The sequence below is a fragment of the Clupea harengus genome, chromosome 2 (assembly GCF_900700415.2).
Source record: "Clupea harengus chromosome 2, Ch_v2.0.2, whole genome shotgun sequence".
NCBI lineage: Eukaryota > Metazoa > Chordata > Actinopteri > Clupeiformes > Clupeidae > Clupea > Clupea harengus.
In genome coordinates, this window is record NC_045153.1 from 5621626 (window position 1) to 5649280 (window position 27655).

Below are 27655 nucleotides of genomic sequence, written 5' to 3' on the forward strand. Positions count from 1 at the left end.
GTATGTCTGAAGGAGATGAGATCTCTCTGCCCATCTTCTTTTCCTTCATCATCTGATTCTTCTGCTCCTCTTCCTCCCTCAGTGCAGCTATCCTTCATCTCATAGAAACTGGTGCAGCTCCTCAAACTCCTCCTTGATCTGCTCCTCTGTGTGCTGGGCCTGAGTCTGGATTAAAGTAAAGTAAAGTTCAATGCATGTTGCCATCTACTGGTGAAATGTGAGTATTGACGCTGCTGCAGAAACATTACAGTGATGTGACATGGTTGACAAAGTACACATCTAACACCAAATCATGTCATTATGGGTAGATCTCTGTCAAAGCTATCTATCTATCTATCTATCTATTTATCTATCTATCTATCTATCGATCTATCTATCTATCTATCTATCTATATATCTATCTATCTATCTATCTATCTGTCTATCTATATCAAATGTTCTGCTCATGATATCTTACGTCTGCACTTGGATCCCTTATTTCATAACCAGAGCCATTTATTTAGTTGTCAAATGCCTCTTCATCAATGGGTCTGGAGTAGATTTGTGTGCATCTTTGGACATCAATACAAAAGTCACACAAGCTTTTCAATCATCTTTACAGTGTAACTGAATGAATGAATGAATAAATGAATGAATGAATGAATGAATGAATGAAAGAATGAACGAACGAATGAACGAATTAATGACTGACTTGTTTTACTGTGTTCTATCTGTTAAGAGTTTCTGAGTGAGAAATGTGATAAACAATATTAGGTACCAGTTAATCATAATATTTATAATAATAGTAATAATAATAATATATAATTAGACAGTGATGGCTCTAAACTGGTGTCTTTGGTCTTCTTGGTCACTGGTTGTACAGGTCAACGACACAAATGTTTCCTGCTTAACTGATGTTGACTTTGACCTTTGATCACATACATTAGAATAGAATAGAATAGATAGAAAAGCCTTTATTGTCATTGTATTTGCATACAACGAAATTTGGAGTGCTTCTCCTGTTGGTGCGACGAGGGACAACATATAACACAACAATATATAAAAATATTAATATTAATCTTTGCCACTGTGTGTTCCCATGGTAACCAATCAAACCTTATTATGAGAAACAAATAACAAAAGACAATAACATTGAATTACATCTGTAACTTATATATAAATGACATTGGAAGAACATGTATGCATTTTGAGAGTAAAATGATTATATTGTTCCATACCTCTTGATCAGAAATTCACTTATACATAAGTGACCTTTCCCTCATTGATGATATATGTATGTCCATTAAAACTCTTTCCCTGTGGAAAATGTTTAAAACAGTGAAATCCAAACGATGAAGGACAAAAAATCACTTAAGAATAATAAAAAAAAAGTCAGTGTGGCTCATGCCTTTTTTTTCCCCCGTGACTGATTCACCTCCTACTACAGATCAGTCCTGGTCCAGACAGAGACACTATCAGCTCTAACTGATTCATCTCCTACTACTGATCAGTCCTGGTCCAGACAGAGACACTATCAGCTCTAACTGATTCATCTCCTACTACTGATCAGTCCTGGTCCAGACAGAGACACTATCACCTCTAACTGATTAATCTCCTACTACAGATCAGTCCTGGTCCAGACAGAGACACTATCAGCTCTAACTGATTCATCTCCTACTACTGATCAGTCCTGGTCCAGACAGAGACACTATCAGCTCTAACTGATTCATCTCCTACTACTGATCAGTCCTGGTCCAGACAGAGACACTATCAGCTCTAACTGATTCATCTCCTACTACTGATCAGTCCTGGTCCAGACAGAGACACTATCAGCTCTAACTGATTCACCTCCTTCTACAGATCAGTCCTGGTCCAGACAGAGACACTATCAGCTCTAACTGATTCATCTCCTACTACTGATCAGTCCTGGTCCAGACAGAGACACTATCAGCTCTAACTGATTCATCTCCTACTACAGATCAGTCCTGGTCCAGACAGAGACACTATCAGCTCTAACTGATTCATCTCCTACTACAGATCAGTCCTGGTCCAGACAGAGACACTATCAGCTCTAACTGATTCATCTCCTACTACAGATCAGTCCTGGTCCAGACAGAGACACTATCAGCTCTAACTGATTCATCTCCTACTACAGATCAGTCCTGGTCCAGACAGAGACACTATCAGCTCTAACTGATTCATCTCCTACTACAGATCAGTCCTGGTCCAGACAGAGACACTATCAGCTCTAACTGATTCATCTCCTCCTACAGATCAGTCCTGGTCCAGACAGAGACACTATCAGCTCTAACTGATTCATCTCCTACTACAGATCAGTCCTGGTCCAGACAGAGACACTATCAGCTCTAACTGATTCATCTCCTACTACTGATCAGTCCTGGTCCAGACAGAGACACTATCACCTCTAACTGATTAATCTCCTACTACAGATCAGTCCTGGTCCAGACAGAGACACTATCAGCTCTAACTGATTCATCTCCTACTACTGATCAGTCCTGGTCCAGACAGAGACACTATCAGCTCTAACTGATTCATCTCCTACTACTAATCAGTCCTGGTCCAGACAGAGACACTATCAGCTCTAACTGATTCATCTCCTACTACTGATCAGTCCTGGTCCAGACAGAGACACTATCAGCTCTAACTGATTCACCTCCTTCTACAGATCAGTCCTGGTCCAGACAGAGACACTATCAGCTCTAACTGATTCATCTCCTACTACTGATCAGTCCTGGTCCAGACAGAGACACTATCAGCCCTAACTGATTCATCTCCTCCTACAGATCAGTCCTGGTCCAGACAGAGACACTATCAGCTCTAACTGATTCATCTCCTACTACAGATCAGTCCTGGTCCAGACAGAGACACTATCAGCTCTAACTGATTCATCTCCTACTACAGATCAGTCCTGGTCCAGACAGAGACACTATCAGCTCTAACTGATTCATCTCCTACTACAGATCAGTCCTGGTCCAGACAGAGACACTATCAGCTCTAACTGATTCATCTCCTACTACAGATCAGTCCTGGTCTAGACAGAGACACTAACTGTTCTGCTCTACTCTCACAGAAACCTTCACTGGTCAAATCTGGCTATATCCAGAGTCAAAGTAGGGAAACACTTTCTCAGTGAACGTGTGTGTGAGAGTGAGTATCTGTGTGTGAACATCAGGGTCAGTGAACGTGTGTGTGTGAGAGTGAGTAGCTGTGTGTTATTATCAGGGTCAGTGAACGTGTGTGTGAGAGTGAGTAGCTGTGTGTTATTATCAGGGTCAGTGAACGTGTGTGTGTGAGAGTGTGTAGGTTCCACAGTGAGCCAGAATGAACTGGGTTTCAAAGTCAACACACCAGGCCTGATGGATGCTGATGATTTCTGGGATTGGTGTTGGTGTGTGTTGACCATTCACTGCTGTTCATTGGGTCATTGTGAGTTAGCCTTTAGCCGTGTGTATCATAGAAGGAGCTTTTAAAAGAGAGCAGTGTGTGAGTCCCATGCACACACACTCACATCACGTGTTAATAGTGATCCTCCAAGTACGAACACATAAGTGGTAACTCGTACCAGTGGATTGTACAGGCTTCCTCTCCAGACACATCAAACAGATCAAAGTGACTGCAGATGGAGCCTGATAGGTTTCTCCCATTACCTGACCTCCACTGATTACTGTTAGCAATCACCATCTCAGGAAAAGTCAAGAAGAAATCTAATAATAGTCTGTGTTTGTCTGACTCGCCTTTACAGTGACATCATACTGAGCTCTGTGAAATATTAACCAGTAAGACAGGTACATGTCTGATGACAACTGCATTATGATTCTCTTCAGTGACAGATAGTCATTGATATGGGCAGCTACATCAATTCGATTTCAAGCGTGACCATCAAATTCTTATGAATGACATGAAACAAGTTGAAGACGTATTTATTCCACATGATTCACTGTGTAGTGATCCTGTGTAGTCTCTGATGTTCACAGCTGACTGCAACAAATAACAGAAATTCAGACCAAGGTTCAAACCTGACCTTTCACCTCACACATCAGAATAAATCATAACATGTGTGAAATAAATCACTACAGCCTCAGGAATCTGTCTCTTTCTGTGTGTGTGTGTGTGTGTGTGTGTTTGCTTGCCTGCCATTACTGAAGTCCACATGGTTGAGAGACAGACTTTTGACCACTAGGTGCCAGTATTGTTCAATTAATAGGAAAGCTCCGTACCATGGCCTGCCTCTGCTCAAAAGACCATTATAACGATGTGTGAATCATAACCATGTGTATATGAACAAGATGAAATATCAAATGTGAGAAAAGACAACAGCACTGTAATGGTTTAATAGTGATATTTATTTGTTCTAATTCCAAAGAGCTCAAGGATAGATCCTTAAACATATCACCTGAAAAACAACTGATTCATATTGTAATGTGCTTGTGACAGCAGTGCAGAAACACCAATATGGAAAACATAGAAGAACAGTCAGATATCATCAGCTCTATCTGTGCTGCTCTACTGTTACTGAAGCCTTCATGGGTAAGATCCTCAGAGGAAAGAGGCTATTAAAATATGGAAACACTCTCTCAGTGAAAGTGTGTGTGAAAGTGTGTAGTTGTGTGTTATTATCAGGGTCAGAGAATGACAGCTCTCCTCTGTCCCAGTCCAGCTGCACTCTGATCCTCTGGAGTTTCTGCTTCACTGTGAGGGGAGTGGGGGGCTGTGGTGTAGAACATGCTCCATATTTACCATCTTTATAACACACAAACCACCGTCCACTCATGAAGCTTAAGTCTCCCTTCCTCTGGAGAGACTCTGCCATCACACCCACACCCCACCATGTGTTCTCTCCAACTTCCACATCCCAGCAGTGAGTTCCTGAGTTAAATCCCTCAGAGCCCAGGACACTGAGATACTCATCAAATCTCTCTGGGTTATCAGGAAGCTGCTGTCTCTCATCACTGCATTCACCTCCGTCTTCACCACCATCATCATCGCCTTCTTCACCGTCTTCACCTCCGTCTTCATCACTGCCTTCACCTCCGTCTTCATCACCATCATCATCGCCTTCTTCACCATCTTCACCTCCGTCTTCATCACCATCATCATCGCCTTCTTCACCGTCTTCACCTCTGTCTTCATCACTGACTTTATCATCATCATTGTCATAACCACATCTCACACTGGTCAGATCCTCAGACAGAATGAGACCTGGGTGTGCAGTGTTGGGATCCAGAGTCACAGGAGCTGCAGAGAGAAAGAACACACACATGAGCTTAACACTGAGTGATGTGTGAGAAGAGAGAAAGGACACACACATGAGCTGAACACTGAGTGATGTGTGAGAAGAGAGAATGAACACACATGAGCTGAATACTGAGCGATGTGTGAAGGATGTGAATGATGGTCAGTGTTAATATTGGTGTTAACAAGCGTTATGGCACCTACACTAGTAACACTTGATCAACTGGAATGATAGGGGGATCAACCAAACTCTCCTACATTTCTCCACGCACATCTCTCTATCCATCAATCCATCTGATGGAGATCATTTCCAAACACTGTTAATGACTTAAGAATATATGAATCAAGTGCCTTGTATTAATATATTCCTTGTATGAATCATGTGCTTATGAAAGCAGGAACATGGCTTTTCGGTGTGTGTGTACCTTAGATTATTAGGTGCCACTTAGTCTGCATATGTACAAGAGCATGTTTAGACCAGAGGTGATAAGAAGGGTCGAACTGTGCTTCTTCCGACCTTGCAAAACTTCCATCCTTGCCTTGGACGTCAGAAATCCACCACGTGGTTATCCCTGCTGAAAACTAAACTTCTGTCTATATAAACCTTGCGCGATATGTTTATCCTTGCTTCACTTTCAGCCTTGTGCTGGGAGTGAGCCCGATTGCAATTGTTGTTTGTCTAATAAATATACTTATACGCAGCTCCCGAGTCCTGAGGTAACTAGGGTGAATTTTCACCTTTCACCATCTCTATCCTCCTTCCATGTATTTTTCAAGTGATGTTTTGTAGCCCTTTCTTTTCTTCTTGACACTCATATCACGTTGGGTGTGTGTGTGTGTGTGTGTGTGTGTGTGTGTGTGTGTGTGTGTGTGTGTGTGTGTGTGTGTGTGTGGGTGTGTGTGTGGGTGTGTGTGTGTGTGTGTGTGTGCATGTGACTGTGTACTCACTGTATTGAACAATCTCCTGCATCTTCTCCCAGACTCTGAACTTCAGGTTGCCCAGGTGTTTTGCCAAATTGATCAGAGCTCCTGAAACCCTCTCTGGATCCTGCAGTGTGCACTGGACTCTGGAATAACATTCAGGAGTCAGCGCTGCTGTGGGGTTGGGTTCAGAACCACAGAGAAGAGAGACAGAAGGCAGATCACTCACCTTTCCACTGTGCTCTTGTAGTTCTGTGAAATGGAGGAAATATAATCAAAATTATTGTTATCTGTCTTTTGAGAAATTAATAGTAAGTAATGAAGTAATTAAATCCATTAAAAAATGCATGTATTGACCCTAGTTTGTTCAGACACACATCTCTTCAGGTAACACCTGTCACACCTCACCTGCACACTAATCTCACCCTGCCCATCACCCTGCGCCTGATGTCAGAGTTTCTCTGTATTCTCAATATTACTTCAATGTAGAACCCTCAATATAACCTCAATATATAACCATCAATATATAACCTCAATATTGAACCCAACTATATATCCTCAATATATAAACCTCTTTACCTGCAATATATAACCTTCATTATAAGCCCAGTTATCTGCTGAAGCCCAAATGCTCAAGATGGTGGATGAGGAAGAGGAGAGTGCAGCTCTTTCACTCCCCACACCCAGATTTCTCCCAGCAGATCTGGGACGTGAACTCAAAGACTTTCATACACACAACCATTTGTTCATTGTGTTCTACAGAGTGAAGATTGCTGAGTTTTCAGTAAATAATAGGGACTGATCTTCCAGCCCTACAGGACGTCTCCTGCATGTGCTGCCTGAAGAAGGTCCAACATGATTCATGAGTCACCCCAGACACAAACTGCTCTCTCTGCTCCTCTCCAAGATGGAAGACTCTTCACGTGACACCTGCTCTCTTCTACCAAGAAATACCCACATCTAATGCAGCACTTGTCATCTTAATCCTTGCATTCATGATAATCAGAGATTTCCAGTTTTCCCTTTTTCTTGTTCTGCACATCATATTATCCTCCTTTTCACAGATAATTTCATACAAAGCTGAAATAATACCTCAAAATATAAATACATTTTGTTTGAATTTGTTGGTTGTGCGTGTGTGTGTGTGTGTGTGTGTGTGAGAGAGAGTGTGGGTGTGTGTGTGTTTGTATGTGTGTGTGTGTGTGTGTGTGTGGCATCTCTCTACGGAGAGTGGTGAGTGTAGTGCATCACAGGAATGAGCGATCAGCGTGTTGAGGAAATTCTCAGGATATAATTCTCAAGAAAGAGTTCCAAAACAGCTTTTACTTCCATAATCTTAGACTCTTCAGGTGAAACAAACCCAGCTCTCCCCTTCCTCAATCCCACTGACACCTGCACCCTGCACACCTGCCCCACATCACACACACACATTCACAACATAATCCACACACACTTCACTCACCTACAACCTACACCCACCTCTTCATCATCCTTCAGATATCTGCATACTTTTTGTAATTCATTTAATGATGTGTAGCTAAGAGTGAATATAAGTGGTGTAAGCAGGTCCCCACACACTTCCTGTTGTTCTCACCAATGTATCTTAACAGCCAGAGATTTTATCATAAAAACTATTAATCAGATCTTAAGAGTCATTATACAGACAGTGGATGGTTCTCACCTGCAGGAATGTGATGTCATCAGCTTCCATGTCCTCTTCTATGGCTTTGATTGTGTCTGAAAGAGTTGAGATCTCTCTGCCCATCTTCTCAATCTTCATCTTCATCATCTGACTCTTCTGCTCCTCTTCTTCCCTCAGTTCAGCTATCATGGCTGCCTCTTCATCTCGTAGAAAGTGGTGAAGCTCCTCAAACTCCTCCTTGATCTGCCTCTCTGTGTGTTGGGCCTGAGTCTAAATAGAACAACATGACTAAAGCCTACAATTCAATAATGAGCAGATGTGTCAGTTACATTTGAAATGATCCATAACACATGTTTTGCTGTCTCATGATGACATATTAAGAAATACTACTTCTTCATTAAATTATCCATGTTTCACCTTAATATGAGCTGCTGTTTGGTCACAGGTGAGTGTAGCCTCCTCAATGGTCTTCAGTTTCTCCTGTAAGGACTGCAGTTTGGCCTTGAGCTCCTCCTGGAATGAATTAACACTTTACTGTCGGCTAGAGTCTAAACTACTCTACAATACTGGCACGAGGAAACCAAGTAGCTTCATTTTTACGGTCTTTTACGGAGTCAGGTTTCAGTTATAACAGTCATCAGTTATAACAGGGTGAAGACACCGCCATCTACTGTTACATTTGAAATAATCCATAACACATGATTTGCTGTCATGATGACATATTAAGAAATACTACTTCTTCATTATATGATCCATGTTTCACCTTAATATTAGCTGCTGTTTGGTCACAGGTGCGTTTAGCCTCCTCAAAGGTCTTCAGTTTCTCCTCTAAGGGCTGCAGTTTGACCTTGAGCTCCTCCTGGAATGAATTAACACTTTATTGTCAACTAGAGTCTACACTTCTCTACAAAACTGGCATGAGGAAACCAAGTAGCTTCATTTTTACGCTCTTTTACGGAGTCAGGTTTCAGTTATAACAGGGTGAAGACACCGCCATCTCTCTGTTACATTTAAGGTATTACAGTACCTGCTGCCATAAATAGTCCACACTCAATAGAATAAAATAGATAGAATAGAATAGATCAAGACGTGTTATTTTAGAGCCCATCTCCAGTATTACCAGAGTAGACTCTTACCTTACGGTCCAGTGCTGCTTCATCTACGGGACTGAAGCTGTGATTTGTATGCGTCTTTGTGATCTGACACACAAAACACACAGACAGACAGACAGACAGACACAGACAGAAGAGCTTGAATTTCCCACTGTGCAGACTGCAAAGCACCTCAGAACCTTCTGAAGCTCTCTGACTTCTCTCCCGTACGAAGGTCTCACAAAGGTTCTTTAAGTGGAGGTTAAGGGGAGGTTTGTCATATGAAGATCTTCCCCTACAGACTGGGCATTCTGTAGATCCGTTAGTGTCCCAGAACTGCTGCAGACAGGCTTTACAGACGCTGTGACTACAGGAGAGGATGACGGGATCCTTGAAGATTTCAAAGCAAACAGGACAGGTGAAATCCTCCTCTGCAAAAGATGTAGACGCCATTTGCTTATTCAGTACAAGTTCAAGTTCAGTTCAATACAGAGTTTAAGTCCCTTCTCTGAATTACTTTTACTTTCAGGTAGTTTCAAAAATGCTGTCAGCCTGTTATGATTCACCTCACATAAGCCCTTCACACATAGGATAGTCCGTCACTTGAACTTCTGTTGAAACAAGAGTCCAAATCAATCCTAATATTATCCGAGACAAAACTCATATTCTAGCAGCGTGTCACTACTCGACTAAACTGTTGTGCTGTTGAACTCACTTCCTCATTCAGGACAGTTCAGTCAAGGGGAGGGACTTTGGTAGAGATTGAATCTGATTGGTCTGTGTGAGAAGTTTAACATTTCCCTTCTCACTATTATGGACTTTATGGACTGTTTGCCCGGTTTGACGCGAATGCGGGAGAGGGAGGGACAGGGAGAGAGAACATGAGTCTTAATTTATTCTCACACTCACGCATCCACACATACACAGCGTCTCTCCTCTCTGATCGCGATATATGGATATCGTTAACGTTATTGAAAGTTGGTTGTAAACGTGTTGTGCTTATTTGTTGTACGGTGTGATGGTGTGTTTGTGTCGGGAGTTTGCCGCAGGTTTGCCGTTTATGCGCGGACATACACGTTTGCTGCGATATAGCAATCATTCGTGCATTGTGACATTTTCCTACACCTTTTGTGAATGATACTGGTTTGTAAGTGTGGTGCTCACTTTCTCATCTTCCATTAGCCATTTGTATTTCTATAACATCCATAAACTGGTTAAACATACACTTACTCACACTTCCCGGTGCTCTCGCTTCCCCATACTGTTCCTAATGCGAAAGCACGCTTCCCGCTGAGGTTGTACTTTTACAGCGTACCACTAGGGGAGGGAGTGGGGCATTCTGTTACAGGGGTGTTTGCTTTGTCCACATTTTCATTAGGTAATTATTATACATTCTGGGGATATTTACTATGGTATGAAATGGGTGTTTGGTTGATAATATTTGCATATGTTATTTTGCATTCATTTTCTGAATGGATTTATTTTGTTAATAGAGAGCAATATATGTGTTCAACTATGTGTGTGTGTTTTCTCTTTGCAGATCCCATAATACTGAATCCCAACACTCCCAGCAAACCTGGCGTTGTGTTTCAGGATCTGACCAGCCTGTGTGATTCTAAAGACAACTACAACTTTCCTGACCACCCTGAGAGACTTCAGGCACACTGTCCTGGGCTACTACATTCATCACAGTACACAGAATATTCTCAATGGATGTGGGTTTGGTCTCAGAAATATGTTATAAGAAATTATTTAATAGTGAAATAAATGACAAAAGAAAATGAAGAATCTCCTGCCTTCAAATTAACATGCTTTTGCAAAGATGAACTGGTTTCACCTCACTCTACTGATAAGTCAGGACCTCTCTTAGGACAGGCATGACACGTTTTACGATGAGGGCTAACCTGCCCGACAACATATCATTTTTTAATGAAACTCTATAATCTGCAGTTAAACATTCATTCAGTCCTTGGTTCACTGGTTTGTTCGTTCAGTGCTCCAAGTGGTTCAGCCTTCAGCTTGGGTAACCTCCCACAGTGTGAGGTTGCACTCCAAACACTGACAGACAAACGAAAACATTTCCACGACAGCCTTTATTTCTCTTAATAAAAAAATACCCACAGCTATAATCTATTCACATGTTATCTGTACAAAAAAAAATGTCCCTTCAACATTTCTGTGACACTTCAGTGATGACCTCAGGTTGGGATATCCAGCCTGTCATCATGTCTGTAATCCTCCACCTCCATCGCCATCAGGAACTCTGCAGGACATGGAAGACAGTGTTTCTCACTTCAGCTCTAACAGTATAGATATTAGATATCATTATGATAACCGTATGATCTTTTAGATATCATTATGATAACCGTATGATCTATCATTATGATAACCGTATGATCTTTAGATATCATTATGATAACCGTAAGATCTATCATTATGATAATCGTATGATCTTTAGATATCACAGAGTTCTATAAGGAGGAGGGGCTTTGCTCCAGAGCTTTTCATGGGTTTGGCTCCCTGGGAGCACACACTGACTACTAATGAAGAACATACATATATATCATACATATATATAACATAAATTCATCTGTAAGTTGCTTAAGATAAAAAGGCCCTGCTTTGTGAAGTAAATACTGAATGGGGCAGTTAAAACCCTAAAAGCCCCAGACAGTCTCCTGCTCACCCTCGGTGTAGTCCATGTCAGGCCGGGTGGAGATGAACACCCAGGCCAAACCCACCAGCAGAGCCACCACCAGGTTCACCACGATCCAGGGCTTCAGGAGCTGCTGCTCTGATCCAGGAGGCCTAACGAAGGGGGAGAGGGATCAGTAATTATGAGTGTGTGTGTGTGTGTGTGTGTGTGTGTGTGTGTGTGTGTGTGTGTGTGTGTGTGTGTGTGTGTGTGTGGGTGGGTGTGTGGGTGTGTGGGTGTGTGTGTGTGTGTGTGTGTGTGTGTGTGTGTGTGTGTGTGTGTGTGTGAGAGAGAGAAATAGAACAACAAGACAAAACAGAACAACAATACAAGGACAGATAGTACCAGTATGAGCAAATAATAAATAAGAATGGAGGTAGTGCAACAATAGTAATGTTAAATAAAGTTGAATAAAGTATCATAAAGTTCATGTGTAAGAGCTATTTAGGAGGCCTATTGCTTGGGGGGAAAAGCTGTTGAGGTGACGTGATGTTTTGGTCATGATGGCCCTGTATCGCTTTACAGAGGGGAGACGGTTAAGGAGACTGTTGGCAGGATATGAGGGGTCTGCCGTGATCTTCATTGCTTTCCTGAGGGATCTGGAGCTGTGAAGGTACTTGATGGAGGGAACGAGGCAGCCGATGATGCGCTCTGCTGCCCGTACGACTCTTTGGAGCCTGGCCTTAGAGCAGGCAGAGGCAGAGTCATACCAGACCAAGTGAGAGGATGTAAGCACACTCTCAATGATAGCCCTGTAAAACTGCACCATGATGGGGGGGCTGACTTGTAGTCCTCTCAGCTGCCGGAGGAAGAACAGGCGCTGCTGACCTTTCTTCACTAATTGAGTGATGTTATTGTCCCATTTTAGTGTGTTGGTGATGGTTGTGCCTAGGAACTTGAAATGCTCTACTACAGTGACAGATGAGTTGTTCATGACAAGTGGAGGATGTGTCGGAACCTTTTTACGGAAGTCCACAATCACCTCCACTGTCTTGTTGACGTTGAGCTCTAGGTTGCTGACTGCACACCAGGACTCTAGATGGCCGACCTCCCTCCAGTAGGCAGACTCGTTGTTGTTGCTGATGAGACCTATCATGGTGGTGTCTCTGCATACTTCATGGTCTTGACAGACAGGTCACCAGAGGAGCAGTCGTTGGTGTACAGGGAGAAGAGCAGGGGGGACAGCACACAACCCTGGAGGGCACCGGGGTTAACTGTGCGGGGCTGTGACAGATGCGGGCCCAGCCCGACATACTGTCTCCTGTTGGTGAGAAAATCTGTAATCCATAAGCAGGTAAGGGGGTGGATGTTCAGATGGGTCAGTTTGCTATGGAGGATATCGGGAATGATGGTGTTAAAGGCAGAACTATAATCCACAAACAGGACCCTTGCATAGGTGTTCCGATTGTCCAGGTGTTGTAGAATATAGTGAAGGGCTATGTTGATTGCATCGTCTACTGAGCGGTTGGGTCTGTATGCAAATTGGAGGGGGTCCATGAGGTGGTCAGTGGATGCTTTGAGATAGGAGAGGACCAAGCGCTCAAATACTTTCATGACTACAGAGGTGAGGGCGACCGGTCTGTAGTCATTTGTGTGTATGTGTGTGTGTATGTGTTCTTGTACTTAATTCAGTGTATTTATAATCTAGGGTTTCTTATCTTTTATTTTCAACCATGAACCTTACTCTTCTTACCACGAAACCCCATGATAAGGAGTCTCATAAGCTGTAAGAGTTAATTATTCACCTGGTTAGACCTCTGCTTCTTTCTTTATAAAGCTTTGTGTTTGTATGTGTACTTGCACTTAATGAATTGTATTTATAATAATACACTGTATTTCGTAAAGGGGGTGGGTGTTAGTTGCTCAGTCTTGCACGTAATAAACTTTATTCATAATAATGAACTTTGATTGTATAGCACCTTTCAAGCATATGCACCGTGTGCTTTCCAAGACATGTTACAGCAACTGCACATAGGCCAACACAAATATAAAGACACACCCTTGATTGAGGAGAACCCAATAAAATGCCTGGGCAAGTGGTATGATTCATCCCTCAAGGACAGAGGCAGTGTTTCCAGGACCGACATGCAGGCAGAGGAGTGGCTGCTAAAGATAAAGAGTTCAGGCCTACCAGGCAAGTTCAAGACCTGGCTGTTCCAGCATGGCCTGCTACCAAGACACCTTGGCTACTGAAAAATGTATGAAGTATATGACAGCGGTTGAAGGAATCAACAGGCTTCCTCTCCAGACACATCAAACAGATCAAAGTGACTGCAGATGGAGCCTGATAGGTTACTCCCATTACCTGACCTCCACTGACTACTGTTAGTTATAGTTTACAAACACCATCTCAGGAAAAGCCAAGAAGAAATCTAATAATAGTCTGTGTTTGTCTGACTCCCCTTTACAGTGACATCATACTGAGCTCTGTGAAATATTAACCAGTAGGACAGGACCATATCTGATGACAACTGCATTATTGTTCTCTTCAGTGACAGACAGTCATTGATATGGGAAGCTACATCAATTAGACTTCTAGCCGTGACCATCAAATTATTATGAATGACGTGAAACCTATTGAAAGCGTCTTTATTCCACATGATTTACTGTGTAGTGATCCTGTGTAGTCTCTGATGTTCACAGGTGACCGCAACAAATAACAGAAATTCGGACCAACGGTCAGACCTGACCTTTCACCTCACACATTATAAGAACCCATATGTGTGAAAGAAATCATGATATATATGACTGAACATTACAGCCACAGGAATGAGGGTATGACGCCAGTGTATTAAGGAGTTGCTATCTCTCTCTTTCTGTGTGTGTGTGTTTATGTGTTTGCTTGCCACTACTGAAGTCCACAAAGTTGAGAGTGGAGATAGAGATACTTGACCACTAGATGCCAGTATTATTCATTTAGTAGGAAAGCTCCGTACCATAGCCTGCCTCTGTTCAAATGACCATTATAACTATCTGTGAATCATAGCCATGCGTACATGAATACGATTGTCAGGATTCAGCAGGAAAAGGACCCAATCGCAGACCAGATGAAGTCAAACTTAGAATTTATTCTCAAAACGGTAAAAGCACAGATCAGGGAAAAATAAAACAAACTCAGGAATCCAAAAAACACCAGAAAGACCGAAGATCCCAACTTGGGAATCCACAGGGCAGGGCAAAAACACAGAAGCACGGTAGAGATGGAATACAGGCAACAGGAATCAGAATCACATGCTAGCTAACAGGACTGAAGACTGACATTTAAACTTACGAACTTACACGGAACAACAAGGAGAGACCAAACTTAAATAACAAAGGGGGAACTAGACAACACAACACAGGTGAACTAAACCAGGGGAATTAACAAGACACAGAAGGAACCAATCAGGGAAACAAACAGGGTGAAGATTGGGAACAGGTGAGGGTAAAAACCAGGAAGTGGCAGAGGGCAGGTGGGGGCGGAGTCTCAAGACAAAGACAGGAAACACATGGCCGGACAAGACAAACACAACAAGCACATGACAACATAAACAAACAGGAAAAAGCACATGTCAGGAATCAGGAAACACAAAAGGGAAACAGAGCAGGATCCTGACAAAGATGAAATATCAAATTTGAGAAAAGATAACACCAATGTAATGGTTTAATAGTGACGTTTATTTGTTCTGTTCCCAAAAAGCTCAAGGACAGATCCTAAGACATATCCACCTGATTTATATTGTAATGTGGCTGGGGCAACAGTGCAGAAACACCAACATGGAAAACATAGAAAAACAGTCAGGGAAAATAATAAAGGACATTATTAAATGGCAACGATAGCACAAGCGTTCTGATTGGCTAATGCGTGGTGATCGCCTGCTCAGGGGCCTCACGGAATTGCGTATTGCCCTCCGACGAACATTTTTCATGAGAAGACTTGAGACCTCAACAAACATGTTTTCCATTTACAATTACAATTTCTTTTCATTTACAAAATGAGCGAAAGCGAACTCTCTGATAGTGAGCTTTACTATCCAGATGAACAAGAAATAGTTACAACTGGAGGTGGAGATGACGAAAATGAAAACAACAGCAACAACAACAACAACAACAACCAGGAGGAAATTGAGAACTTTCTAAAAGAGCAGAAAAGAGCAAACACTGCAAGAAACCTTAAACAAACCCTGAAAACACTTAAACAAAAAATGGCATATAATAAACAACCTCGCTATCGCTTGGTCGATACGCCAAAGCCGGAGTTTGATATTTCCCTTCATGACCGAAAGGTCGAGGTTAGTAAGTAGTTCCTCATTCAGTACTTATTTCAGTGGATAGTCAACATAGAATGTCAGAAAATTAAACATGAACTAAATCAAAATGTGTGACATGCTGGTGCACAGAACAGATATCATGAGATTCATATCAGTGTAGTCATTATTGATTTATAATTGGCTCATATCAGTGTAGTCATTAGTGATTCATGATTGGCTCATATCAGTGTACCGGTAGTCATTAGTGATTTATAATTGGCTCATATCAGTGTAGTCATTAGTGATTTATGATTGGCTCATATCAGTGTACCGGTAGTCATTATTGATTTATGATTGGCTCATATCAGTGTAGTCATTAGTGATTTATGATTGGCTCATATCAGTGTACCGGTAGTCATTAGTGATTTATGATTGGCTCATATCAGTGGAGTCATTAGTGATTTATGATTGGCTCATATCAGTGTAGTCATTAGTGATTTATGATTGGCTCATATCAGTGTAGTCATTAGTGATTCATGATTGGCTCATATCAGTGTCGTCATTAGTGATTTATGATTGGCACCCCCTCCGTCTCCATCTCTTTCTGACTGTCAGTCCTGGTCCAGACAGAGACATCATCAGCTCTATCAGTGCTGCTCAACTGTTACTGAAGCCTTCACTGGTAAGATCCTCAGAGGGGCTCCATTGAAATATGGAAACACTCTCTCAGTGAAAGTGTGTGTGAGAGTGAGTATGTGTGTGTTTTTATCAGGGTCAGAGAATGACAGCTCTCTTCTGTTCCAGTCCAGCTGCACTCTGATCCTTTCGAGTTTCTGCTTCACTGTGAGTTGAGTTTCAGGCTGTGGTGTAGAACATGCTCTATATTCACCATCATTATAACCCACATACCAGTTCCCACTCTTAGAGTCATACTTTCCCTTCCTCTGGAGAGACTCTGTCATCACACCCACCTCCCAGAATGTGCTCTCTCTAACCTCCACATCCCAGCAGTGAGTCCCTGAGTTAAAGCCCTTAGAGCCCAGGACACTGGCATACTCATCAAATCTCTCTGGGTTATCAGGAAGCTGCTGTCTCTCATCACTGCCTTCACTTCTGTCTTCATCACCATCATCATAGTCTTCATCACTGTGTTCAATATCCTCAACATCGGCTTCATCATCGTCATCATCATCTTCATCCTCGTCATCATCACTGCCTTCATCATCACTGCCTCCATCTCCATCATTTTCATCATCACTGTCTCTCACACTGGTCAGATCCTCAGACAGGATGAGATCAGGGTGTGCAGTGTTGGGATCCAGAGTCACAGGAGCTGCAGAGAGAAAGGACGCACATGAGCTGAACACTGAGTTGTGTGTGATAAGGATGTGAACGATGGTCAGTGTTAATAGTGGTGTTAACAAGCGTAATGGCACCTACACTTGGTAACACTTGGCAATTGAATGCACTCATTAACCTGAAAGGAGGTAGAGCTGTGAAGGAGTTTAGCCACAAGGGGGATGATGGTGGAATGATAGGGGGATCAACCAAACTCTCATGCATTTCTCTCTTTCTTTCTCCACACACATGTATATGTCTATCCATCTGTCTATGCATCCATCCTTCTATGTATTTTTCATTCTTCTTGCCTCTGTGTGTAATAAATAATGTTTAAACAACTATGGCTACTCATATAAAATCATTGAGCCTCTCGAATGGAGTTGAGAAGAATTTAAGAAGGAATGTCTTCTGAACTCCTCTTCCGGTGGATTAAGGAAAACATTTGCCATTCATGAAAGTTTTCTCATCTGGGATTTCTTCTGAACTTCAGAAGACTTTCAGAACGTGAAATAGCAGTCGTTAATGAGTTTTCTCAAATGCGATTCCTTAAAAAAACACAAGATGGCCCCATGGTTTTTTGAGGAATTGCATTTAAGAAAACTCTCCATGTTAGAAGTGTTAACGGCTGAATTTGTGAGAAATCGTTGGTGATTGCGTTCACATCCTCGGATTCAAATTTTAATAATAATAGAAATTACGAGAATATTTGTATCATTAACAATTATGTTTCAAATTTATAGTCATGATTCTACGAGGCATCGTGTTGTCCTAAAATAAATAAAAGGACTACACGAACACTGCAAATGGACTCTCTAAGAAAACTTAACAAGGTACTGCTCTAATTGTTAGCCTCTTTATCTGGAGGCGCAGGTGTCATCTTTACCCTTAATGTATAATATGGACTGAGACTTTCTCTGCAATTTAATACTTCCTCTAAGCCAAATTTGGATTTTGCCATGATATGTACTTATTTATCAAATCCAAATAATGAAGTGAAATGTGTGTGCATGTGTGTGTGTGTGTGTGTGTGTGTGTGTGTGCGTGCGTGCGTGCGTGCGTGCGTGCGTGCGTGCGTGCGTGCGTGTGTGTGTGCAGATGTGTATGCTCACTGTATTGAATTATCTCCTGCATCTTCTCCCAGACTCTGAACTTCAGGTTGCCCAGGTGTTTTGCCACATTGATCAGAGCTCCTGAAACCCTCTCTGGATCCTGCAGTGTGCACTGGGCTCTGGAATAACATTCAGGAGTCAGTGCTGCTGTGGGTTTGGTTTCAGAACCACAGAGAAGAGAGAGACAGGAGACAGATCACTCACCTTTCCACTGTGCTCTTGTAGTTCTGTAAAATGGCAAAGGAAGAAGTATAATTAAACATCGTTCGACCTACAACAGGTCCCCACTCCTCCAACTCACAAAGCAGGAAAAGAGCTTGACCTCATCCTTGCTCGGAACTGCACCACGGACAACCTAACGGTAACCCCTCTGCATCGCTCGGACCTCTTCTTCATTCGCTTCGATGTTCGGCTCATTGAGCAACCCTCTGTCCCCCCTCCGATGGTCTCGTTCCGGCGCAACCTCCGCAACCTCTCTCCCACCCACTTTTCCTCTCTGGTTTCTTCTGCTCTTCCACCTTTATCCACTTTCTCCTCACTAGGTGTCGATGATGCCACAGAATCACTCTGCTCCACTCTGAGCTCATGCTTGGATACTTTGTGTCCACTTTCCACCAGACCTGCTCGTTCTACCCAGTCTCATTCGTGGCTGAGTGATACCCTCCGAACGCAGCGCTCCAATCTCAGAGCGGCTGAGAGAAAGTGGCACAAATCTGCAGCACTGGACGATCTTGCAAGCTACCAGACACTGCTGGCCTCCTTCTCATCCAGCATCACTGCTGCTAAGAAGACTTTTTTCAACGACAAGATCAACGGTGCAACTGACGCTCGGAAACTATTTTCCACCTTCAAAACTCTGCTCTACCCTCCTCCTCCTCCCCCAGCTACTAACCTCACTGCTGATAACTTTGCTTCCTTTTTCACAGAGAAAGTGGCAGCCATCGGGAAACAGTTCGACCAACTGTCTCCCCCCCCTAAGGGCGCAACCATCAATGGCTCATCATTTCCTTCTTTCACCCCTCTCAGCGAGAGTGAGGTCTCCAAAATCCTAACAGGTAGCCGTCCAACTACATGCCCGCTGGACCCCATCCCATCCAATATCCTTCAAGCCATATCGCCTGCCGTCTTACCGGCAATAACACAGGTGATTAATGCTTCATTTAACTCTGGAACATTCCCTTCTTCATTTAAAGTGGCTCGGGTAACACCGCTGCTCAAGAAGCCGTCTCTCGATCCCACTCAGGTGGGAAACTATCGACCGGTCTCACTTCTCACGCTCCTATCAAAAACCATTGAGAGGGCAGCTTCCAAACAGGTCACAGAGTTCCTAGCAAGGAACAATCTCCTCGATCCAAACCAGTCTGGATTCAAAAGTGGTCACTCCACCGAAACAGCCCTGTTGTCTGTGACAGAGGCCTTGAAAACAGCTAGAGCAGCAGCTCAATCCTCAGCTCTCGTCCTGCTTGATTTATCAGCTGCGTTTGATACAGTCAACCACCGCATCCTTCTGTCCATACTGTCAAGTATGGGCATTTCTGGCAAGGCGCACTCCTGGTTTGAATCGTACCTCACTGGGCGCTCGTTCAATGTGTCATGGCAAGGTCAGCTGTCTGTACCTCACCACCTTACCACAGGGGTGCCCCAAGGCTCGGTGATGGGACCACTTCTCTTTGCCATTTACACCACTTCGCTGGGCCCTATCATCCGCTCGCATGGTTTTTCCTATCATTGCTATGCCGATGATACTCAACTGTTTCTGTCTTTCCCTCCTGAGGACACCACTGTCTCGGCGCGGATCTCGGACTGTCTTGCTGATATATCCACATGGATGAAAAACCACCACCTTCAGCTGAACCTGGCCAAAACGGAACTGATGGTCTTTCCAGCCAAACAGGCCATCCACCACAACATCAGCATGAATATTGACTCCTTGTCTCTTGTTCCATCCAAAACAGCAAGAAACCTCGGGGTCATTATTGATGACCAACTGACTTTCACGGACCACATTGCCTCTGTCTCTAGGTCCTGCCGCTTTGCGCTATTCAACATCCGCAAAATCAGGCCGTACCTAACCCAGTATGCCACCCAGCTGCTGGTGCAAACCTTGGTGAATTCACGCCTTGATTACTGCAACGCCCTCCTAACGGGCCTGCCGGCTTGCGTGGTGAAACCACTACAAATGATCCAGAACGTGGCGGCGCGTCTGGTGTTCAACCAACCGAAGAGGGCACACGTCACCCCGCTACTCATTGAGCTCCACTGGCTGCCGGTAGCTGCTCGCATTAAGTTCAAGTCACTTATGCTTGCCTACAGAGTGCTCGATGGTTCTGCTCCCACCTACCTAAATGCTCTTGTAAGGGCAAATGTTACACCCAGGATGCTGCGCTCTTCTAGTGAGCGTCGTTTGGCACTGCCGTCTGTGCAAGTACGGCAGTCCATACTATTCTCATTTGTAGTTCCACGTTGGTGGAATGAACTACCCAGCACTACCAGAGCAGGGGCGTCCCTCTCTACCTTTAAGAAGCTTTTGAAGACCCAACTCTTCAGAGAGCACTTCCCGTCCTTATTTATTGTTACACCAGGTTCTATTGCTCGTAGTTTGAATATTCTCTCCCTTGTACGTCGCTTTGGACAAAAGCGTCTGCTAAATGACTAAATGTAAATGTAAATATTTCTCTTTTGTTTATTTAATATTAAGCAATTACATGATTAAATTCATTAACAGATAAATGTAATGACACTTGTTTTTTTTTTTCCAGACACACATATCTCTGTGCTCCTATCCTAGCTGAAAGACTCTTCGGGTAACACCTGTCCCACCTCACCTGAACACTAATCCCTCCCTGCCCGTCTTTAGAACCGGATGTCAGCATTTCTCTGCTGGAAGCTCCTCAATAGACCCTTTCGCCCTTGGTAAACAATGCTCACGCGATGTAGTGTGTGCACGCATTCAAGAAATGGCGGAGTAGGTTCAGTGCAGTCGCTTAATCCTGAAGATCTTGAAAATTAACTGAATAAATTGACATTAAGCGATGGAATCCAACTTCCCGATCCATATTCGATCAAGGATTGGATAGTTGACCCATCAAAATGGCCAGCTATCGAGTGGCCAGATATTTATACATACTTAATTAAAAAACCCAGTGTTTATACAAAAGATAAATTACGAGCATTCAAGTCACTCAATTCCTACAACTATGTTGTCTGCGGGCATGTCCGGGATATAAAGTACTGCAACCTTAATGATGATTTTTTTTTTAAGTTGTTGACTCACTAGTTTGTCATAGTGTCAAAGTAATCAAATTTCAACAGGTTTCGCCGCTAGCATCTCGTTAGCGATTAGCAATCCCTTTGTTGTGCTGCTTTAAGTCTCCGCTGTACGTCCAAAACCAAATCTATTCTTGAGGTTCCAAAATATTTTCAAAGCAATTTGGCATCTGACAAAAAAAGACTTGTAACTTGTAACTCTTATTCATGCTACAATACAACTTATATTTGTTATGATAGCCACTTATGCATTTAGTTAGACTTGTTTTTGTCATATCATTTTTTTATCTGACATTGCAGGCTAGGGCCATGTTGCAGCCATGCAGCAGCAGTGCTGTTTAAGATTGAGCTCTATGTTAGGATGGGGAAGACAGAGAAGGCATCTTGTACATCTTGTCTGGCTTTCGTAGTTCATTGAGGCTTCTCCTAAGAGTAAATTACACACTGATTCAACCCACGATCTCTGTATGCATTGTATCATTGTATGCAATGAATAGATGAATATACTATGAACTGGCTAGCGATGAACTAGCTAACGTTATCGGTAAGTTAACCTAAAGTTGCAAGGCTAATATAAGTTAGCTATTGATAACATTAGCTAGGTAGGGAGCCGTTTTGGCCAACTAAGTTATATCAGATTTAAGCAACACAATTTTAAGTTAGCTAACATAAACAGAATTAATTTACCGGATATAAAATGCGCCCCACATATGCGTGCATTTTTAATGATGTCTTCGGTCCAGTCCGCTCATTTTATAGTTTTAAGCCTGTTTGCATTAAATGGTCTTTTCCCCGATGGAATGCGGTAGAAATTGATTTTTATTTTAGTTGACCTGATTTGGCATCCCACAACACAATAAGATGGCATTTTATTAAACAATTGATCCAAAATCCACTTGTACTGTCACTAACCATGGATGAAATTGCCGCTTTATTGCATCCAGAATGCGTGCGCATACCTTTTATGACTAGGGATGGGAATCCCAGTGGACCGATTCCTTGGAATCGTTAGCCAAAATCCTTTTCGATTCCGCTATCAATACTTAAAAAAAAAAAAAAAAATGTAAATATAAATTTTTCGATTTTTTTTTCCGATTCCGCTATAGATGCCTTAAAAAATGATTCATATTTAGATTGTTTTTTTTTTTTTATTCTGGTATCGATGTAAGTGCCGTTTAGGTATGTCACGCGCACGCAGCTTTGTTTTGTTTTAGACTGCAGCCAACATGGCGTCTAGGCAGAGGTGTTCAAAAGTGTGGTTATATTTCACGCAAAAAGACGACCACAGGGCCACTTGCAGTGCTTGCAAAACGTCTCTTTCGTCAAAGGGGGGGGGGGGGGGGAACTACCATTACTCCGAAACATGTGTCCATACTGCACGCAATAACTTTGCAGGAATGTCGCGTTTTTGAGCGCTATGGAGTGAAGATAACGTTAATGAATCTCAACCAAGCAACAGCCTCGCGGCTAACGTTAACGCTTCATCTGTTAATATTGAAGGTAAACTCTAACAGTCTATTGTGTTAGTGCCATTTGTTTCATTGTGTAAACCAGCTTTCACTTTTTGTTTATGTCAGTTTTATTTTTAGTTCAAGGTGAATACACTTGTAAAAAAAAAAAACAGCACTGTAATTGGCATGTTCAAATATTATTTAGCACAGTGGTTCTCAAACTCTGGTATATCAAGGACACCTAAACTGCCACAAATTAGACCAGGGAGGGATCCCTATTTGATAAGACTATTTTCCAGGCTCCCCCATCATTTTTGAGTTTAGATGTTTTATTACAAAAATTGTATGAAACCCATTACCAAATCAGTCATACATTCTGTTACTTATGGTTGGAATTATAGTCAAAACAAATTATTTTTTTCTTTGTTGGGACCCCCTGGCACCCCATCAAGGAAAAGCATCCTTAGGCTATGGGTCTCTGGAGAGTTTGTTGACCTATTCTTAGGTTTGTTTTTGGTTATTTAAAACATGTAAATGTATACAGACATACTGTATATGATGTAAATTGTCTATTCAGAGAATATTATATAAAAGAAAATTATTGTAAATAAACTCGTTTGTACTCTTTTTTTTCCTTGCCCAAAAATAATCGATAAGAGAATCGATAAGGAATCGAATCGATAAGAAAGAATCGTTATGGAATCGGAATCGTTAAAATCTTATCAATTCTCATCCCTACTCACCATCGACTTCTAGGCAGCAGCTGCCTGGAAGGCGCATCCCGCCTCCCACCCCCTGAGCAAATCATTAAGCTATTACTTGCAGCAGCGCTAGTAGCAGAAGCCTTATTACTATTAACCTTATTGAGGTGTATTTTATGTAGGTCATAAAAGGGTCTATAAGACCTCAATTTAGAACCCTCAATATAACCTCTTCAGAATGTTCCAAAAAGTTCCATTGATTTGAATGGACCACCCCAACGTTCACAGGTCTGTAATTTCTTTACATTCACCACTGCGAAAAATGTAAGACCGCTGTCATTGGCAACGGGTTTCATGCTTCTAATTCGCATCTTTCATATCATTCCACAAGTAGTCTGGTCATTTAACATAACGTAAAGTAATGGGTGGCTACGCAACACCTGAAACTTTAAAGTTCTATTTGTGTGAAGAACTATTTTTTTCTTAGCGGAAATCACGAAACGGCAACAAAATCATTAAAAAGAGGTATTGTGGAGGAATTTCTTCTATCGTTTTGGTAAGTAACCGTATAATAAGCGGGATAATGTAATGACTGCCGGACTATACATTATCCCTTACATATAGAGCCCTCAATATAGAACCAAACTATATATCCTCAATATATAACCCTCTTTAACTGCAATATATAACCCTCATTATAAGCCCAGTATTCTGCTGAAGCCCAAAAGTGCAATGGAGGCTAAGAGCTCAAGATGGTGGATGAGGAAGAGGAGAGTGCAGCTCTTTCACTCCCCACACCCAGATTTCTCCCAGCAGATCTTGAACGTAAACCCAGAGACTTTCATGCACACAAGCATTTGTTCATTGTGTCCTACAGAGTGAAGATTGCTGAGTTTTTTAGTAAATAACTGGGACTGATCTTCCAGCCCTACAGGACGTCTCCTAAATGTGCTGCCTGAAGAAGGTCCAACGTGATGAAGGACCTTAGTCGACCCAGACACAAACTGCTCTCTCTGCTCCTCTCCAAGATGGAGGACTCTTCAGGTGATTTAAAGTAATTGTGTTGGATGTGAGTGTGACTCTCTGCACATCATATTATTAACATTTTCACAAATCATTTCATACATAGCTGAAATAAAGCCTCACAAATACAAATAAACTGTTGGAAGTGTGTGTGAGTGTGTGTGGAATTGCTCTACATTTGTAGTGCATCACAGTGATGAGTAAGTGGCTGTTGAGGAAATTCTCCTAATTTCTCAAGAAAGAATATTCCAAAACAGCTTTAACCTCCTTAGTCCCAGACTCCTCAGGTGAAACCAACCTAGCTGTCCCCTACCTCAATCCGACTGACCCCCCCCCCCTTAATTGAATAAAACTATTAATCAGATCTTAAGAGCCATTATACAGACAGTGGATGGTTCTCACCTGCAGGAATGTGATGTCATCAGCCCCCATCTTCTCTTCTATGGCTCTGATTGTGTCTGAAAGAGATGAGATCTCTCTGCTCAACTCCTCAATCTTCCCCTTCATCATCTGACTCTTCTTCTCCTCTTCCTCCCTCAGTGCAGCTATCCTGGATGCCTCTTCATCTCGTAGAAACTGGTGAAGCTCCTCAAACTCCTCCTTGATCTGCTTCTCAGTGTGTTGGACCTGAGTCTGGATGAAACAATGACAAAAGCCTTGATCCAGTTTAATTATGAGCAGATTTGTCAGTTACATTTGAAATGATCCATAACACATGATTTGCTGTCTCATGATGACATATTAAAAAATACTTCTTCTTCATTTTATGATCCATGTTTCACCTTAATATGAGCTGCTGTTCGGTCACAGGTGAGTTTAGCCTCCTCAAAGGTCTTCAGTTTGTCCTGTAAGGGCTGCAGTTTGACCTTGAGTTCCTCCTGGAATTAATGAACACTTTACTGTCGACTAGAGTCTACAAAACTCTACAATACTGGCACGAAGAAACCAAGTTGCTTATGCTTCGATTTTAGGCAGTCTGTGAGTGAATATGTTGATATTTTGTGCATGGAGTCAGGGGTGATATGGAGATAACAGGGGGGTTTCCCCAAACTGTAGATAAAGTAGACATGAGCGTTTTCCAGATTAACCCAATAATACACATCAAGAGACATTAAACATGTCAAGAGATACGGTTTCAGACTAAATCAAATGAATATGGAAAAAAGCTTTAACGATTTAAAGCCAATTTGTGTGCATAATTACACCACATCTCTTTGTCAGTAATAACTATAACTCCTAGATGAGTTTTGGAAACCAGAGTGATCGACCGCCATCTACTGTCACATTTAAGGTATTACAGTACCTTCTGCCATGGATAGTCCACACTAAATAGAATAAAACAGATAGAATAGAATAGATGTGTTTTTTAGAGCCCATCGCCAGTATTACCAGAGTATACTCGTACCTTACAGTCCAGTGCTGCTTCATCTACGGGACTGAAGCTGTGATTTTTATGTTTCTTTGAGGTCTGACACACAAAACACACAGGCTGATTGTCCTCCAGACAGAAGAGCTTGAGTTTCTCACTGTGCAGACTGCAGAGCACCTCAGACCCTGCTGAAGCTCTCTGACTTCTCTCCTGTACGAAGGTCTCACACAGGTTCCTTAACGCCATGTTAGTAGGGTATAATTCCTTTGAGCACTTTCTCCTGCAGTAAGGACACTCTCTGGATCCTTTGGTGTCCCAGAACTGCTGCAGACAGGCTTTACACACACTGTGAGCACAGGGCAAAAACACAGGATCCTTGAAGACGTCACAGCACACAGGACAGCAGAGATCCTCTTCAAGTTTAGAAGCCATTTTGTCTTTACACTACACTGTCCTTTCCAAAGGCTGTTTGATCTTTGCTCTCACTTTCAGCAGTCTGAGAAGTCGAGTCAGTCCCTAACTCTGAGTCTTCCCAGTTTCAAACTTTGATCCACATGAACTTACTCACCAGCTTCACTTTAATCCCAAACTGTTTTCCACTTTAGTCTAAACAAGGTTTTTAAAGAAGGTTCTAATACAAGTATCCCACATGAACACAACAGCGTCTAGTGGAAGACGGAGAATCAACCTACAATCAACTTTACTTCCTCGGGTGCCAGTCAGTCAGAGGGAGTGGCTATAGTAGAAGGAATTTAAGGATTGGCTGTAGTTGCCAGACCAGTTCCCCTATCACTGCTGCCAATGACTCCTCTGGAGTTCAGCTCAAAGTCCCAGTTGTGGGCGTGGACTGTACTTGCCAGAGACACATAGACTGACCCCAGATCATTGGATTACACACAGACTTTGATCCTGAAATTCAGGTTAAAAGCAGATAGGCAAGACGTTCCATGCGTGGTCTGCAGTAATAGTTTGCCTACATAAGCTAGGAAAGACATAAGGTAGTTTGGAATATATGTACACATATTACAATTTAATATTAATGTGGAGAAAAAAATACAAAATTGAGTGAATAAGTCACATGTAATCACACTGATATCATGGGTTGTATTGTGTTAATTATTAAACTGCAGTTAAAAAAAGACATGCACTAGACACACACACTAACACTGTGCTGTTCTATCTTAAACTTGAGTTTTAGTTTTTTGATGTTAAATCGCACAAATGTAATTTGAATGAATAATTGATCTTGTCTGATCTTAACTGTAACACTATGCACAGTCTTATTATTGTGGTCAGATTAATAGGTGGAATATGAGTAATGATATTATATGGAAAGTGAATAATCATCAGTACGTGTGATGTCACCGGACGTTTATAGTCACATACACAATGATAGCGGTCACTCCCAAACTCTATATGGATTATTTTGGTGATAGTCTACTGATTTCAAGTGCCATGACTCATTTGTGAAAGTATTTCTATGTAAGTTAAAGTTTATAGTATTTATTCTCCCCACTCTCATATGTTGGTTAGGATGTTTATGTGGGTTGATTGTGTTGGCTTGTTTGTGGTTTGTTGTTAACT

The 27655-nt window shown here is 42.2% G+C and overlaps 1 protein-coding gene and 1 long non-coding RNA gene across 7 annotated transcripts; both read right to left on the reverse strand.

Moving 5' to 3' along the window:
* Positions 1 to 84: 84 nt before the first annotated feature.
* Positions 85 to 26782, reverse strand: LOC105908812 (E3 ubiquitin-protein ligase TRIM41-like). Of its 6 annotated transcripts, none has more exons than XM_042709638.1 (4): positions 8932 to 9595; positions 8559 to 8654; positions 8213 to 8308; positions 85 to 165 (listed from the first exon to the last, which is right to left on the reverse strand). In XM_042709638.1, exons 1-4 carry the CDS (start codon positions 9337 to 9339, stop codon positions 100 to 102), a joined length of 666 nt encoding a protein of 221 aa, XP_042565572.1. In that variant the 5' UTR covers positions 9340 to 9595; the 3' UTR covers positions 85 to 99. The 6 variants fall into 6 exon arrangements, 3 of the variants coding, with proteins under 3 accessions (XP_042565572.1, XP_031437361.1, XP_031437353.1); XM_031581501.2 differs by lacking the exons at positions 85 to 165; positions 8932 to 9595 and adding exons at positions 7963 to 8090; positions 26108 to 26782; XM_031581493.2 differs by lacking the exon at positions 85 to 165 and adding an exon at positions 7982 to 8090.
* On the reverse strand, positions 10961 to 11746 carry LOC116223740. The gene is made up of 2 exons (XR_004165240.2): positions 11573 to 11746; positions 10961 to 11149 (listed from the first exon to the last, which is right to left on the reverse strand). It is a non-coding gene; the product is annotated as an uncharacterized LOC116223740 (long non-coding RNA).
* Positions 26783 to 27655: the final 873 nt, after the last annotated feature.

Excerpts from the sequence above, each read along its gene's own strand:
- LOC105908812 (XM_031581493.2), bottom strand. The coding sequence starts at position 9,339 with ATGGCGTCTACATCTTTTGCAGAGGAGGATTTCACCTGTCCTGTTTGC. Across the intron at positions 8,309-8,558 it reads AAACAGCAGCTAATATTAAG|GAGGAGCTCAAGGCCAAACT; the intron begins GTGAAACATGGA and ends AATTCATTCCAG. Across the intron at positions 8,091-8,212 it reads AAACAGCAGCTCATATTAAG|GCTTTAGTCATGTTGTTCTA; the intron begins GTGAAACATGGA and ends ATTGAATTGTAG.